The sequence below is a fragment of the Anolis carolinensis genome, chromosome 1, assembly GCF_035594765.1.
Source record: "Anolis carolinensis isolate JA03-04 chromosome 1, rAnoCar3.1.pri, whole genome shotgun sequence".
In the NCBI taxonomy this organism is placed as follows: Eukaryota; Metazoa; Chordata; class Lepidosauria; order Squamata; family Dactyloidae; genus Anolis; species Anolis carolinensis.
The window spans coordinates 191683952-191701108 of record NC_085841.1 but is presented as its reverse complement, the minus strand read 5'-3'; the positions used below and the strand labels follow the sequence as shown (position 1 = coordinate 191701108).

Sequence of the window (17157 nt, the reverse complement as noted above, 5' to 3'; positions counted from 1 at the left end):
GTCAGTGTAGGAACACTTTAGCATCTCTCAGTTCTTAAAATATCGGCAGGCTGTTTGCATTTGCTCTGTAATGACCACTATTTAATTTTATTATAGAGCCCGCTACAATTGTTGAGAGAGCAGAGTTCATTGAGGTGACTGCCGGAGACCCGGCTACTTTGGAATATACTGTTGCAGGCACTCCAGAGTTAAAAACGAAATGGTTCAAAGGCGGAAAACCCTTGACGTCTAACAAAAAGTACAGGATCAGTTTTAAGAACAATGTTGCTCAGTTAAAATTCTATGCTGCCGAATTACAAGATAGTGGCGAAATCACCTTTGAGGTTGAGAATGACGTTGGGCGCAGCGCATGCACCACCATGCTTACTGTGTTAGGTTGGTAATCTTCTTTTGGTAGAATGCCACTCCAGCTTGGAGCCTAAAATCATTTAAACAAAAGATCTTAAAATGCCCTTTTTTAATATACTGGTTTTCTTTCTTTGCTCTACCTTGGAATAGATCGAACCATTCCTCCATTCTTTACTAAGCCTCTGCGAAACGTTGACAGTGCAGTTGGTGGTTCCACCCATCTTGATTGCAAAGTGTCAGGTTCTCATCCAATCAAGGTGTCTTGGTTCAAGCATGACAAAGAGATCACGCCCAGCACCAAATATACCTTAAGATATGAAGAAGGCTCGGCATCTTTGGAAATCAAACACCTGGACACCAGTGATATAGGGGTGTATTCCTGTAGAGCCACAAACTCTGCAGGGAGTAAAGAAAGCAGAAGTACTTTGACTGTAAAAGGTTTGATGTCTTATTGCGTTATCTTCTTGGTGCATCTTCTTAACTTATTTTGATCCCACTCTGTGCATGTACAATGCTTACTCTTTCCACTTCTTTCTTTCGAACAATTTATAGAGCCACCTAGCTTTGTAACAGAACCTGAGTCTCAAGAAACTGTACCTGGGTCAACAGTGCGCCTGAAGAGTACTTTTAAAGGAACAGCACCTCTCTCTGTGGAGTGGTTTAAGGGTGATGCTAAGCTAACCACCGGTGGAGCTTGCTACATCATGACAGAAGCTTTGTCAAGTTACTTGGAACTCTATGCAGTAAAGCCAACGGATTCAGGCGTCTATTCTTGCAAAGTCAGCAATGTGGCGGGTTCAGTTGCATGCAGTGCAAATTTATTCGTGAAAGGTTTGCATTTTCCTCCTCTTCTTACAAAAACTTTGAATAGAGATCTGACATTGCCTCTTAGTTTTTTGAAACCTCTTTCTACAACTCTTCTAAATAACGTCTCTTAATTCCACAGAACCAGCTAATTTCGTGGAAAGGCTTGAGCCATCTCAGTTAATTAAGAAAGGAGAATATGCCCAGTTAGAATGTAAAGTGGTGGGCACACCTGAAATCAAAATCTCTTGGTTTAAGAATGACAGGGAAATCACAGAAAGTGACAAGTACAAGATGTCTTTGGTGGGATCCACAGCGGTACTCAGGCTGTTAGAAGTCTCAGTCGAAGACAGCGGTGAATATATGTGTGAAGCCAAAAATGATGCTGGGAAAGATACCTGTCACAGTGTTGTAACAGTAAAAGGTGTGTGGATGACATCTGCTGGCTCAGCTTTCTTGGCAACTCTGTTGTGCCTTTAAAAGGTTCCCAGAATAATTATTTATCCCCCACTCTTTTTTCTTGTCTTGTGCTCTAGAATCACCTTATTTTGTCAAGGAGTTTGAACCAAGGGAAGTATTAAAAGATTCAGATGTTATACTGGAATGTGGGGTGTTGGGCACCCCTCCGTTTGAAGTGTATTGGTTAAAAGACAACAAACCAGTGAGGAGCAGTAAAAAACACAGAATAAGCATTGAGGATACCTTGATTAGCCTCCAAGTTTTCAAGTTTGATTCTTCCGATGCGGGCGAATACCAGTGCAGGGTGACAAATGACGTAGGAAGCTGTGTTTGTAGTTCTGAGGTGTCTCTGAAAGGTTAGTATTCCTTAGGAAATCTTACTTGTCTTTTGTTTGAACATTCAGTTCACCCCAAATGCTGACAAGAGATCTGTTCTCTCTATAGAGCCCCCACAATTTGTGAAGCGGATTGAGAACATTAGCTCTCTTAGAGGAGGTACCATTGTGTTTCAAGCAACCATTAAAGGCTCTATGCCAATAATGATTTCTTGGCTGAAAGATAATGACGATATTGTTGAAGATGACAATACCAAAATGACTTTTGTGAACAACGTGGCCACTCTCATGATTAGGGCCATTGAAGTGAAACATGATGGGAAATACTTTTGCCAGGCTAAAAATGATGCTGGCATCCAAAGATGTTCTGCTTTGCTAACTGTAAAAGGTTTGTTTAGCCTCCTTCTATCTCAGTTATATAGAAAGATTATTTTAGTCAAGTCGATATTGCAGTGTTGGTCATACAACTTATGCGTATTCCTGTATTTATCACAGAGCCAGCCACAATCACTGACAAAGCTGTTTCAATTGATGTCACGGAAGGTGACCCGGCCACCTTGCAATGTAGATTTTCAGGAACAAAAGATATCACTGCCAAATGGTTCAGAGATGGAAAGGAGTTGTCGCTGGGACACAAATATAAAATCAGTGTTACTGACACGGTTTCTGTGTTAAAGATTGTGTCTACAGAAAAGAAAGATAGCGGCGAATACACATTTGAGGTTTCCAATGATGTTGGAAGCAGCAGCTGTAAAGCTAGCATTAATGTATTAGGTTTGTATTGCATGACTCTTTTGGAGGGGTGGGTTAGTCTTCAATGAAATATAGTTCTTACCTTTCTCATAGCAAAGATAAGCATAGTGGCAGCTTGATCTAATATTTCCTTCCTGGTCTGTCTTTGATAGATCTCATCATACCACCTAAATTCACCAAAAAACTGAAGAAAATGGATAGCATTAAAGGCTCTTTTGTTCATCTTGAGTGCATAGTTTCTGGTTCACATCCCATAAGTATCCAGTGGTACAAAGATGGCAAAGAGATAACTGCTAGTGACAAACACAAGTATTCTTTCCATGATAATACGGCCTTCTTGGAGATCAACCAGCTCGAAGGTGCAGACAGCGGATCTTATACTTGTGAAGCAACAAATAAAGCAGGAAGAAACCAATGCAGTGCATATTTAACTGTCAAAGGTTTGACCATGTTGTTTTTCCCCCACTTCTAAACAACACGTTTGGCATTTACTTTTAATTCTGAATTCCCCTTTCCTCTTATGCTTATGTAAATGATTTCCCTTCTTTCCCTCAACTTTCTTCTCACTCTTTGTAGAACCTCCATGCTTTGTGGAAAAACCACAATCACAAGATGTTGTCCCTGCTGCAAGAGTCCAGTTCAAAGCTCTTGTGAGCGGCACTCCTCCCATACAAATAAAGTGGTTCAAAGATAGCAAAGAACTCATATCAACAGCATCTCGCTCAGTTTACAAGGATGATACTTCAAGTCTCTTAGAACTCTTTTCAGCCAAGACATCTGATTCAGGGAACTATATCTGTCAAATAAGCAATGACGTTGGATCCACAACTTGCAAAACAACTCTTTTTGTAAAAGGTCTGCAGCTTTATATCCTGTGTAGTTACTTGCCTTTTATTTAAAACAATCCTATGCATGTCTACTTCCAAGCAGGGCCATTAAATTGTTATAAAGAGATCCTAAATTCTGAACCAAATTGAGATGATTTTGATCTAATTGGGATTAGATCATTCAAATTATCTTGATACATATCCAGAATGAATTGCTGTGGCCCAAGCCATTTGGGTTACATTAGAAAGGCCCAGAATGATAATTTTGTTGTGTTTTTTTTAAGCTAGGCAGTATATCTCCAACATTATTGTATCAGGAAAACATCATAATAGTGTGACAATAGGATGGAAGGGAGGAGCAGGACATTGGGCATTGAGAGCTTTAACCATAATTCTCGAATTACGGTGTGAAGTCACTAAGCGTATACATTCAGTTTTCTAACTCAGGTTCATACTGTTTTGTTTGATTTAGTTAGCAATAGCAAATCTTAATCTGGATTTCCACTGATTATTGTTGCTGCCTTGTCCACCCATTCTCACCCAAACTGCCTCTTGGTAGTAACACTTTCACTTTACATCTATTCTATAGCTATACTTCAAAGCTCAAAAGAGGCACAAGAGAGGGGTTCCCAGGCATTAAATAGTGTCTGTCTGTGCCCCTACTATGTGTAGCATTCTGGCACTAAGAACCACTGCATGGAACCTGATGGCCTCTAACATGTAGGCCATCAAAAACATACCTTCTCCTATATCGCCATTTGCTGCTTTTATCCAGGCATTTATTGTATAGCCATGCTTTCCAACTCTAAAATTTGGGAGCACTTCTAGAGGTTCTAGTACAATGCCTGCAGTACTAAATGGAGGGGGGTGTGACTTTTAAAAATTAAAACAGTTTGAAAAGATTAAAGTGAGTACAATGATTGACACTCAAGTGACTATGTACCCTTATAAACAAATATTTATTTATTTATTTATTTCCATAATTTCTATCCCACCCTTCTCACCCGAAAAATAAAATTTAAATTTTTATTTTAAAAATAAAATTTAAATGTTGGCTATCCCCAAAACCCTGGAACAATCTGTTGATAGTTTGACTATGGCTATCAACTCTGGAGAGACTCCAGTGTTCCTAAATTTCATGCAGTTGTGTGAAAAATTAGAAAGCTTCCAGCCCTTTTCGTTCCTCAATTTAAACCATTAAGAGGTTGAAATTTAAATCCTGAAATTTTGATTCAGGATTTGGATCAAGTTGGATTGGATTGGGTCATTTAAATCTGAATTTGATTTTAGGCCCAATGCAAATCATACAGTGCGGCCCTTCATAGCCCTACTTGAAAGTAACTTTCACTAGGCTTGTGGACTGCTCCCAAGTCAGTGTGTTCATAGGATTGAACTTTTACTCTCAGTTTTTTTAAAAATACCGATTCTTTTTTAAAAAGAATAATAATGTTGTGTGATTCCTTCCCCCTCATTCCACTTTCAGAACCTCCCAGGTTTGTTCAGAAGCCTAGCCCAGCGATAGTGCTGAGGAAAGGACAGGCTACCACATTTGAATGCCAGGTAGCTGGCACACCTGAAATCCGCGTTACTTGGTACCTGGATGGGAATGAAGTGTTGGACCATGCCAAGTACGGAGTCTCATTTGTAGACAACGTTGCCACTTTTAAAGTCTCCAATGCCAAAATTGAGGATAGTGGAACTTATGTCTGTGAAGCTCACAATGACGCAGGCAGTGAGAGCTGCAGCATTGAACTGAAAGTGAAAGGTTAGTTGTAATGGTTCCTTTTGCTGATTACTCAGCCACATAGCTGCCTTTCTCCTCTTTGGTCCTTAAGGTGGCTTTGCTTTCTTCTCATCTAGAACCTCCCACATTTGTAAGAGAGCTGAAACCTGTGGAAGTAGTTAAAACATACGATGCTGTGCTGGAATGTGAAGTTGCAGGGACTCCTCCGTTTGAAGTAACCTGGTTGAAAAACAACAGCGAGATTCGAAGCAGCAAAAAATACACCATGACGACTAGGGAATCTGTATTTGCTCTTCAGATAATGAACTGCGATTTTCAAGATGCTGGTGAATACCAGTGTGTTATATCAAATGAGGGAGGCAGTTGTTCATGTAGCACAAGAGTCAGTCTGAAAGGTTAGTTCAGCCATCACAGTAAAGGGTGGGGGGAATATTTTCTCCACTATCAGACCTTACCCTGACCTCATTCTGGCTTTTAATTTTTTTAACAAACAAACAAATACAGAGCCCCCATCCTTCCTCAAGAAGATTGAAAACATCCATGCAGTTTTGAAAAGTTCAGCGGTCTTTCAGTGTACAGTGACTGGTTCTCAGCCCTTGACCGTGTCTTGGATAAAAGACGAAAGAATAATTGAGGATGATGAGAATTTTCACCTTTCATTTGAGAATAATGTAGCAAGACTGAAGATCGATCATGTGGACCTTAGTCACAGTGGGAGATATACATGTCAGGCAAAGAATGAGTCAGGAGTTGAAAAGTGTTTTGCTTTACTCTTAGTACAAGGTTTGTGAGTTTTCATTTCTTTCAGATTCTCTGTCTTTTGTTTATGGGCCAGAGAAAGACTTCAATACATGTCTTTAAATTCTTACTGCAGAGCCTGCTCAGATCATAGAAAAGGCCAAATCGGTTAAAGTGACGGAAAGAGACCCCGTAACTCTTGAATGCACTGTGGCTGGAACACCAGAGCTTCAAGTCAAATGGTTCAAAGATGGCAAACAATTCATGCCCAGTAGATATTACACCATGAGTTTTGATAATAATGTGGCCCGTTTCAGATTTGAATCAGTCATGAAAGAAGACAGCGGTGCTTACACTTTTAAAGTGGAGAATGAGTTTGGAAGCAGCACCTGTGAAGCTGTCTTGACAGTATTAGGTTTGTATTTCATTTTTTTTCTAGACATGTTAGTTATCTGTATAGCTCCATAAAGGCAACGGAAAGCAAGGAATCTGATACTACTTGCCTTTTTCCTCCCTTCTGGGCAGGTCAATCAATCCCTCCTTCATTTACCAAAAAATTACCCAAAATGGATAAAATTCTGGGATCGTCCATTCATATGGAGTGTAAAGTTTCTGGCTCACTCCCGATTACTGCAAAATGGTTTAAAGATGGAAAAGAGATGCCCGACAGTGCTAAATACAGAAGCTTGTGTCACGAAAACACAGTATCGCTAGAAGTCAGCAACTTAGAATTGACAGATTCTGCCAATTATACTTGCAGCGTGACTAATGTTGCAGGAAGTGACTCATGTAGCGCCGTCTTAACAGTGAAAGGTTTGCATTTCCGTCTTCTTACTCTTTACTATATATAATATGCATCTTATTAACTTCAGCACTATTTTAATATCTTGGAAAAGAACTATTTGGATGCAACTATAATTTTCTTAAAGTCTTTCCAACATGTTTACTTCTCTTCAATGCGTATTATGCCCTGCCAGACAATATTTTCTTCTCTAACATTTAATCATTTTCTTTCTTAAAATCTTTAGAACCACCAAGCTTCCTGGTCAAACCAGAAAGCCAACAAGCTGTACCTGATTCATCAGTGGAATTTAAGGCTGTTTTAAAGGGAACACCACCTTTTAAAATAAAGTGGTTTAAAGAAGATTTAGAACTTGTGCCTGGACCTAACTGTTTATTTGGGATTGAAGGGTCGACGGGCTTCTTAAATCTTTATTCAGTGGATATATTAAAAAGTGGTCACTATACTTGTCATGTTTCCAATGACGTTGGCAGTGATTCTTGTTCAACAACGCTGAACATAACAGGTGTGCTCATTCGTTTTGTGTTGCTCTTTTCTTTGTCTTCCGCTTTCTCTTTTGCAAATGTATCTTCATTTTGTATGCTGTTAAATTTAGACAGTCTTGACACCGTTTAATCGCCTTTAGATTTCTCTTATTCTTTACAAAATTGGACAATGATCTTTTTTCATTTTATTTAGTGTGCATTCATTCTTTCTTTCATTTTGTAGAACCTCCAAAGTTTGTCAAGAAGCTGGAAGCATCCAAAACTGTGAAACAGGGTGACTCCACCCGGCTTGAGTGTAAAATCAGTGGTTCTCCTGAAATCAAAGTGGTATGGTACAGAAATGATACAGAACTCCATGCTAGCGAAAAATTCCAGATGTCATTCACAGACTCTTTGGCAGTAATTGAAATGAGACATCTTGGTGCTGAAGACAGTGGAGATTACATATGTGAAGCACAAAATCCTGCTGGGAGGGCAAGCTGCAGTACCAAATTTCTAGTAAAAGGTTAGGAAACACTCTTTCACAGTCCTCCTTCTCTTTTTAGTAATTTAATAACTATCTTTAAAATGACAGTAATTAACTCATTCCAGTTCTCATAGTTAAGCTAACTGGGTTATGTCAGACACAGTCTTCTGTGTATGCACATAGCCCAAATATCTGTTCAAAACATTTGGAGTAGCTAGGAAACACAGCTGTGTGCAGGGGAGAGTATACATCTTGTAGCTTGAATGGATGTTAGTTTGAGTGGCACTTAATGGAGGCCCTTGATAAGGGCATCAAAAGTCAGAGTCAGTTCTCACTCAATATTTTCTAGTTTCTGTCTTCTGCCCTCTGCTGAGAAGGCAAAAATAGATCTTCTGGTTGTAGTGGTAGTTGTTGCAATGGTGTTGGTAAAGAAAATGTAGTGACTATCAAACCTTTTTAACTGTCAGACCAAGGCTTGGCAGTAATGCAAAAGGCTGTATTTTATTTGATAGGAAGATTAAATGTTCTTGAAAACCATCTTTGCTTCATCAGTGACCTATTTTGGCTAATCATCAAAATACATTGGTCAGGTTTTCTACTGAGATATTCATTTGAGGGGGGCACTTTGGGTTAATGCCTATCTTGGAACAGTCAACGATACATATGTAATATATATAAGCATATAAGTTTTCATGATTCTAACAACATGTGTTTTACGTAGCTATGTTTTTGAAATGGCACCTGCTTCCTCTTTTCTTCCTAGAACCACCTGTGTTTAGCAGGAAGCCATCTCCAGTAGATACTCTCAAAGGCACTGAAGTTAGTCTTGAGTGTGAAATCTCTGGGACACCACCATTTGATGTTACATGGTATAAGGATAAGAGACAAATTCGTAGTAGTAAAAAATACAAGGTCACATCCAAAAATTACCATGCGAGTGTTCACATTCTTAATGTTGAAGCTTCTGACATTGGCGAATACCAATGCAAAGCTCAGAATGATGTTGGAACTGACACTTGTATTTGCACTGTAAAACTAAAAGGTAAGTATTGCTTTGAATAAAATGGTATCAAAACCTCTTTATACATCTTGCAGAATGCATCTTATTGGAAATCTTGACCCCTCTTGCCTATTTCCTCTTCAGAACCACCCAAATTTGTGACCAAAATAAACAATCTTACTGTTGTGGTGGGTGAACCAGTAGAGTTACAAGCAATCGTGGAAGGCTCTCAGCCAATTTCAGTTCTGTGGCTCAAGGATAAGGAAGAGGTTATTCGAGAAAGTGAAAACAGAACAATAACCTTCATGGAAAACACAGCTACTCTTCAGCTTGCAAAAGCAATGCCAGCAAGTGCTGGGAAGTATATCTGTCAAATCAGTAATGATGCTGGAACCCGGGAGTGTATAGCCACTTTAACAGTTCTAGGTTAGTATTGGAAAAAATGCCTTTAAAACAGATTTTTTTTAAGTTAAGAAGGCTAGTAACATATAGAATGTTGGAAATATTAGACATCTGATATTAATTACATTGTAATTACATCAGGGCATCCTTTACCAAATCTCTTAAGTTTTGGCAAAAGGGAATCAGCACAGGAAGAGCAATGAATATAGGCAGATATTTCCGTTTTACACCTTTAGATTTAATTATATGGAATAGAAATTAGGCCAAAATCTTAACAGAATATCATGAACGAAAAGCTAAAGAACTTTGAAACTATTCCTCAACTTTGCAGTCAGGAAAAAAATACGGATTTTGTGTCTTAATAAGACACAATATGGATTCCATTCTGATGATAAATACAATTCCTATTATATCTAGAGCATCTTAACTCAGTATACACACTTTCAATGCTCTCATTAGTACAGAAGTAAACATTATAATATAAATCACACACACTTTATGATATTTTATTTCTAAATATCTTGTGTGTGCTCTTTATACTAAAACAGTTAATAGCTTTGTATAGATTTCACTGAGGTGATGACAAATCCATATTACCTATTTAGGTTGATAGTTTCTGTATCTGCATGAGACAAATTTACTTACAGATATATATTGTTTATATTTCTCTCCAGAGCCAGCTGTCATTGTAGAGAAAGCTGAGCCAATGAAAGTCACGGTAGGAGATATTTGTACCTTAGAGTGCAAAGTGGGTGGAACACCTGAACTTTCAATAGGCTGGTTTAAGGATGGAAAAGAACTAACTAGTAACCAGAAGTACAAAATTACCTTCTACAATAAAGTGTCCACACTTAAAATTCTTGATTCAGAAAGGGAAGACAGTGGTTTATATACCTTTGAGGTGCAGAACAACGTTGGCAAAAGCAGCTGCACAGCTTCAGTTGATGTTCTAGGTTAGTTCTATTGCCTCTTTTCATAATAATTTCATTTAAAATGGTTTCCCTTCTCCTTTATCACATTTTTCTTGGGGACTCTTATGTTATTTTGTTTACTTCCTCTTAAACAGATCGGACTATTCCACCTTCTTTCACAAGGAAACTTAAAGAAACTCATGGTGTCCTGGCTTCATCTGTGGTTCTTGAGTGCAAAGTAGCTGGCTCACCACCACTTACAGTTGCATGGTTTCATAATGGTCACAAACTCACAAGTGGAGAAAAACACCAAATTACCTTTGCTGACAATGTATGCAGCTTACAAATCCAATCACTGAATTCTTCTGAAACGGGAACTTACACATGCAAAGCTGCTAATGTTGCAGGCTCTGATGAGACCAAAGCTGTCTTAACTGTACAAGGTCAGTATGTGATGACCAACTTGGCTGAAGTCTCTTATGTTTATATTACTCTTTAATCCTTGTAAATACTCTTTTGCTTTGGTGATATAATTTGAGGGACACTTCCTTTTTATTTCATTGACCTATTGTTATTTTTAATACTTGTTTAGAACCACCCTCTTTTGTGAAGGAACCCGAATCTGTGGATATTTTACCAGGCAGAAGTGTTACATTTTCAGCTACAGTTAGAGGAACACCACCACTTAAGGTGAAATGGTTTAGAGGAGTCAATGAATTGGTACCAGGGGAAAAATGTAATATCTATTTCAAAGATTCCATCACAGAGCTGAAGCTGTTTGATGTAGAACCAGTCCAGAGTGGAGAATATACTTGTCTTGTGGCTAATGAAGCTGGCAAAGTGTCATGTACAACACATCTTTCTGTAAAAGGTTGGTAGCTTCAGCAGTTTGTCACCATGAAATTTATAAATGTATGAGCAACATTGATGCTCAATATCTGATTTCTTATTGCTCACTAGAACCAGCGGTTTTTGTGAAGAAACTAAGTGATCACTGCGTGGAACCAGGCAAATCCATAATTTTAGAAAGCAGGTACACTGGTAGCCTTCCAATTTCAGTCACATGGAAGAGGAATGGTGTACCTTTAAGTCAATCTGAAAAATGCAGTATTACCACAACCGACAAGTCGTGCATTCTTGAAATTCTTAGTAGCACCAAGGATGATCAAGGAGAATATACATGCGTGGTGGAAAATGAAGCTGGAGAAGATATTTGCGACGCATTGGTAACCACTTTAGGTCTGTTTGATAGTTTCGTCCGCTTTATCCGTTCATTTTCTATTTCCAAAGCTCAGATATATTTCTAAAGTGCAATTCTCTTAATACTTATGTTGACTCTTTGTATTCTCAGAACCCCCTTCTTTCATCACACACTTGGGGCCCCTTGAGGTATCCGTCGGAGACTATACTACTTTGCAATGCCAAGTTTCTGGAACACCCGAAATCACAATATCTTGGTACAAAGGAGATACCAAATTGAGATCCACTCCTGAGTATAAGATGTACTTTAAAGACAATGTTGCAACTCTGATATTTAACAAAGTGGATGTCGGTGACAGTGGGGAATATATTTGCAAAGCAGAAAACAGTATTGGAACTGACTCTTCAAAGGCTATCTTGTCGGTTCAAGGTGATTGCTTTATTCTAAATTGGCCAAAACTAAATATTTACAGAACGGTCACTCTTCAAGAAGTGTTTAAATCATGAAGCATATATTTATTGCATGCATATTTTCTTGCAGAGAGAAAACGTCCACCTTCTTTTGCAAGGAAACTCAAAGATACAGAGCAAACTGTGGGCTTTCCAATCAAATTTGTTTGCCGTCTAAACGGGTCAGAACCTATCAGTGTTACTTGGTATAAGGATGGAGTACCTTTAAGAGATGACTTTAACGTGCAAGCCTCTTACATAGATAATGTTGCAACGCTTCATCTGTTGCAAACAGAAATGAGCCATACTGGGCAGTACTCTTGCACAGCTACCAATCCAGTTGGAACTGCAACTTCTAGTGCTAGGCTCGTTGTCACAGGTGTGTTTCATATTGACTCTTTTGTTTCCATCTATTTTGTTGAATCTTTCCTCTTAGACTCTATAGCAATGTTGTAATATTTGGCTATATGTGTGTTAGAAAGAGAACAAATTACCCGGCAATCTCCTGTTCCTTTCAATCCTCAGAACCCAAACAAGCTCCCTTGTTTGACATCACACCTGAATCCAAAGATGTTCCTGTTGGAGAAAGTGTTGACTTTGAGTGTCATGTTACTGGAGCCCAACCAATCCGTGTTGCCTGGGCAAAAGATGGCCGAGAGATTCGTACGGGAGGCAATTATGCAATCACATTTGTAGCCAATACAGCCCATTTAAGGATTCTCAGAGTAGGCAAAGGAGACTCTGGACAGTATACCTGCCAAGCGGTCAATGATGTTGGAAAAGATTTTTGCTCAGCTCAACTCAATGTGAAAGGTATTGGAATTTAAGCAGGCCTTGTTGAAAGTTGGTTTTTCCATACAGAAGAGGAGTTTCTTGAGGTTTCTTTTCTATTCTCTTCTTCATTGTGGACAACGTGGAGTCCAAACTGAACAGATCTCTTTTAAACTAAATTAAATAGGAATAATTAAAGCAAGTTCTTGGTCTTAAACTCTTGAAATATTCCTTCTATTGTCTTGAAACATGAATAGAACAAAGAAAAATATTTTTCTATCTTATTATATCTTTTGGGAGTGCTTTACATTAATTTATATGAAATATAATTTTATGGCATTCTTTAATTTTACGTGTTGTAAAGATCAAGTGCATCCTCTTTGTTTATATTTAGTATATAATTGGGTATATGCTGGTTTTGTGTTAGTGTGTTATTAATTAGGTGCATGGAAAATAAGTATAGTACCCTGATCTATTCAAATAACACATGCTACAATTTGCGCAACTACCAATTAGAGCATTGATGTGCTGTTAAAGTATTGAGGATGAAAAATCTTCCTTCTGGACTTGTCAAATCTGGCAAGTACCAGCTGCCAATAATCCAAGAATGAGTCCACGCTTCATGCTGTCACTACAAGACAAACCACCCCCTCTGCTAAGACCACACCATATATGTAGTTTAACTATCCCACCCCATCAACAGATTAAATGTTGGATGTCAGTCAACCATGTTACAGAATTGTGCGTTCATCTGGTAAGGTGAATTCTTAGTCACAGAGGGGCTCCTTTCTCGCCTCCACCATTTCACCGTACTCTTATCTAAGATAATCTTGTTACTATAAGAATCTTGCCAATATTATTCTCAAATTATTAAGAAGAGGTCTTTTCATATACAGTAGAGTCTCACTTATCCAACATAAATGGGCCGGCAGCACGTTGGATAAGCGAATATGTTGGATAATAAGGAGAGATAAAGAAAAAGCCTATTAAACATCAAAATAGGTTATGATTTTACAAATTAAGCACCAAAACATCAAGTTATACAACAAATTTGACAGAAAAAGTAGTTCATTACACATTAATGCTATGTAGTAATTACTGTATTTACGAATTTAGCACCAAAATATCACGATGTTTTGAAAACATTGACTACAAAAATGTGTTGGATAATCCAGAACGTTGGATAAGTGAGTGTTGGATAAGTGAGACTCTACTGTATTGGATATTGGTGCCAGCTTTCCCCTGACTCATCCTCTCCTCACATGGCCATCCTTTAAAGTGACTGACTCAGGCTTGGGGATGTTTTCTGCTCTGCTGGACAACACAGGGGCAGCAGAAGGGCAATGGATAAGAACCACTGCTTTTTACTGTAGGGATGTAAGGATGTTACAAAATAACAAATTGTTTTAATAAATTGTTATATAAAACAATATCTTTCTCATGCATCTAAAGAATAATGGATATAGTTTCCTTTATTTAAAAATCAGATAATTGGTAATCGTACTAGATTCTTTATAGTATTCAGGCCATTTCCAAGTTACAAACAAGATAAGTTCTGTAGGTTTGTTCTGAAGTTGAATTTGTAAGTCGAAATAGGTACATTTTTTAAAGTGTAACTCCAGCCATACACACACACACACACACACACACACATATATATATACAGTAGAGTCTCACTTATCCAAGCTAAACGGGCCGGCAGAAGCTTGGATAAGCGAATATCTTGGATAATAAGGAGGGATTAAGGAAAAGCCTATTAAACATCAAATTAGGTTATGATTTTACAAATTAAGCACCAAAACTTCATGTTATACAACAAATTTCACAGAAAAAGTAGTTCAAAACGCAGTAATGTTATGTTGTAATTACTGTATTTAAAAATTTAGCACCAAAATATCACAATATATTAAAAACATTGACTACAAAAATGGCTTGGATTATCCAGAGGCTTGGATAAACGAGGCTTGGATAAGTGAGACTCTATTGTATATATATAAGCAAGTTTTGGTTAGCATAGCGAAAGATTAGCACCCCTGTGGCATTTGTTTTGCTCCCTATGCCCCTGTTCAGACTATTTCACTTCACTTTCTGTCCCTGTGATAATTGAATTTTGAAAAATTGGCTTTTTGTGAAAACGAAAATTTGTGACAGAGTTTCAGTGGAGACACTTTTTTCCCCATGATACCTCTTTCAGGAGTGAACTTCCCTTCCTAGAGATAGATTTGTCTTACTTCCTGTTGTCTCACCCATATTTGGAACTATGAATCATTTGTAAGTCGGATGTCTGTAACCTGGGGACTGCCTGTATTCAGGATTTTGAAATGAAAAAAAATTAATGAATGAGCTGTGAAGAAATATTCAACTCATATACTACAGATAGATGTCTGTCCATAAATTGCCTAACCCAATGTGGTCAATCTTTTCCAGCTATTTCTTTCTGTCTTGTTCTCTTTTTCTCAAGACTATTCTTGTTCTTATGGATGACATTCACTAGAAAATGAATTGTTCTCATGAATATGTTCTCTCCTAGTAATCATAGTAGCACAATACTGAATATTACTTTCCTTCTGACTTCTCAGAACCACCTAAGTTTGTAAAGAAACTAGAAGCCTCAAGAATGGTGAAGCAGGGTGAATCATGTCAGCTTGAATGTAAGATCACTGGTTCTCCAGAAATCAAAATTGTGTGGTACAAGAATGACCATGAAATCCATGCCAGCGACAAATACCATGTGACATTCAGTGACTCTACAGCAGTGCTGGTCATCAATGATGTCAACATTGAAGATAGTGGAGATTACATTTGTGAAGCCCTCAATTCTGCTGGCACTGCAAGCTGCAGTACAGCTGTCATAGTCAAAGGTTAGAAGTCAATGTTTCAGCAGTCTTTCTCCCTGTGTGCTTCTCTGCCCTGCTTTTTCTCTCTGCTCTTAAGGATTAGAGGATTAAACTAAACTATCCTATTTCAAATGAATGATCAAAAGTAATGAAGGATTTACAGTTATGTCATCAAGAGGGTTGGTAATGGAGACAGCAATCCTAACTGGTCAAGATGCCCAAGTGAACTGGAACTTGGCTAGCTAGGATTGTACTGAATCCAAACTCCTCCGAGCACAAATTATTTAGGTCCAAAATAGGGTTAGCACTGCCCTTGCTTTGGTTTATAATTGTGGTTGCAGTCCTTGGTTGGAAGAGGCTTGGACCTGAAATATTTTGTCTCCTCCTTCACCCAATTTCACCCCATCCGTTTTTCAATTTTCTGCCAGCTTTCAGCAGAGCAATTTTGCTGACAGCTTGCTCTGTCACCAGCTCTCTTGTGCAAGTAGAAGAAACTTGTATTTAAAATGGAGCCACTACAGCTGCCACGTTGTTGAATTAGGATTGCACCATAAATAGTGGAGTACTGATGAATAGTGCCAATGATACAATGAAATTATCTTTAAAGATTTAAGGTCAAAAGAAACCATTTTAAATCATCAGGCCCAATGGTCCTTCCAAATCGTACCTATCAGAGGCTGATATCAGACATTACAGGACCATACTGACACAAAAGACAGTAAGAGGAATAATTTGTTTCTTGTAAATCAGTATCTGACTGTCTAAGATTTAAATATAGCCTACGCATTAGCCAGGAGATACTTCCTGATCAACTGACTAATACTTAGGAAGTTGACAACAAGAAGCGACAGGTGGATGTATAAAAGTGGGTGATAATGCAAGATATGAAATTACAGGAGTAGGTGGAGCAACGCTTTGTTGTTGTATGAACTACAGAATCTTCTTGCTGCTTTGTTGTTACCTCCTAGCAACACTCTATAGTTGGAGAAGGCCTTAGATATGAATAAGAGGGGAAAGAGTAGCAGAAGTGTTTTTTAAAAAATGCAACATCGATAAGAGTAGGAAGGAAGTTTGAAAGAATATACTTTTGGACATGAAAGATGGACATTGAGTATGTGGTGGGGAGTATCAGACAAGAAAAACTAATCTGACGGTGGGTGTGGCAAAAACCATGGCACTTGTTAAAGGTCATGTGTAGGCACACCCACCCATCCTTATTAAATGCTTTATCTGGAAAATCCAGTGTCACATGTAAAAAGAATTTGTTGGGAGATGCCAGCATTTCCAAGCAGGTTTTAGAGCTTTGGATATAGAAATGATTTCAGAATGAGCTTCTACTCATGGATGACATTTGAGAGCTAGAATACGCCCTGGACAACTAATTAAGGATTTACAAGCATGTCTTATGTTTCTAAATATCTTAACCCTATTAGCAACAAAGATATCCCAGGAGTCTAGTTACATGTTCTCGTATTCTTTTTTTTAATAGAGCCTCCTGTCTTTAGCAAGAAACCTTCTCCCGTAGACACACTTAAGGGTTCTGATGTCATCCTTCAGTGTGAAATTGCAGGAACACCTCCATTTGAGGTTGCTTGGTTCAAAGATAGAAAGCAAGTCAGAAGCAGCAAGAAGTTCAAAGTGACAACTAAGAACTTTAATGCCAGTGTCCACATTCTTAATCTCGAAGCTGCCGATACTGGGGAATATCAGTGCAAAGCTACAAATGAGGTGGGAAGTGACGTGTGCTCTTGCGCCGTAAAGTTCAAAGGTTAGTATTTGTGCCAATAGCTTGTTCTTCGGCATGATTTTCTTACTTTTCTTTCCA

General features: G+C 38.3%; 1 protein-coding gene across 1 annotated transcript in view; it reads left to right on the top strand.

The window, feature by feature from the left end:
- The window catches only part of ttn (titin), a 331374-nt gene that overhangs the window by 103132 nt on the left and 211085 nt on the right, over positions 1–17157 (top strand). The window contains exons 50-76 of the mRNA XM_062969136.1: positions 97–375; positions 499–786; positions 901–1179; positions 1295–1576; positions 1689–1967; positions 2056–2334; positions 2442–2720; positions 2852–3139; positions 3276–3554; positions 5010–5291; positions 5387–5665; positions 5775–6053; positions 6145–6423; positions 6534–6821; positions 7037–7315; positions 7519–7800; positions 8525–8803; positions 8906–9187; positions 9838–10116; positions 10230–10517; positions 10667–10945; positions 11035–11313; positions 11426–11704; positions 11816–12103; positions 12250–12537; positions 15075–15356; positions 16822–17100. Of these exons, the coding sequence (XP_062825206.1) occupies positions 97–375; positions 499–786; positions 901–1179; positions 1295–1576; positions 1689–1967; positions 2056–2334; positions 2442–2720; positions 2852–3139; positions 3276–3554; positions 5010–5291; positions 5387–5665; positions 5775–6053; positions 6145–6423; positions 6534–6821; positions 7037–7315; positions 7519–7800; positions 8525–8803; positions 8906–9187; positions 9838–10116; positions 10230–10517; positions 10667–10945; positions 11035–11313; positions 11426–11704; positions 11816–12103; positions 12250–12537; positions 15075–15356; positions 16822–17100 (7602 nt within the window). The remainder of the gene's footprint in view (positions 1–96; positions 376–498; positions 787–900; positions 1180–1294; positions 1577–1688; positions 1968–2055; positions 2335–2441; positions 2721–2851; positions 3140–3275; positions 3555–5009; positions 5292–5386; positions 5666–5774; positions 6054–6144; positions 6424–6533; positions 6822–7036; positions 7316–7518; positions 7801–8524; positions 8804–8905; positions 9188–9837; positions 10117–10229; positions 10518–10666; positions 10946–11034; positions 11314–11425; positions 11705–11815; positions 12104–12249; positions 12538–15074; positions 15357–16821; positions 17101–17157) is intronic.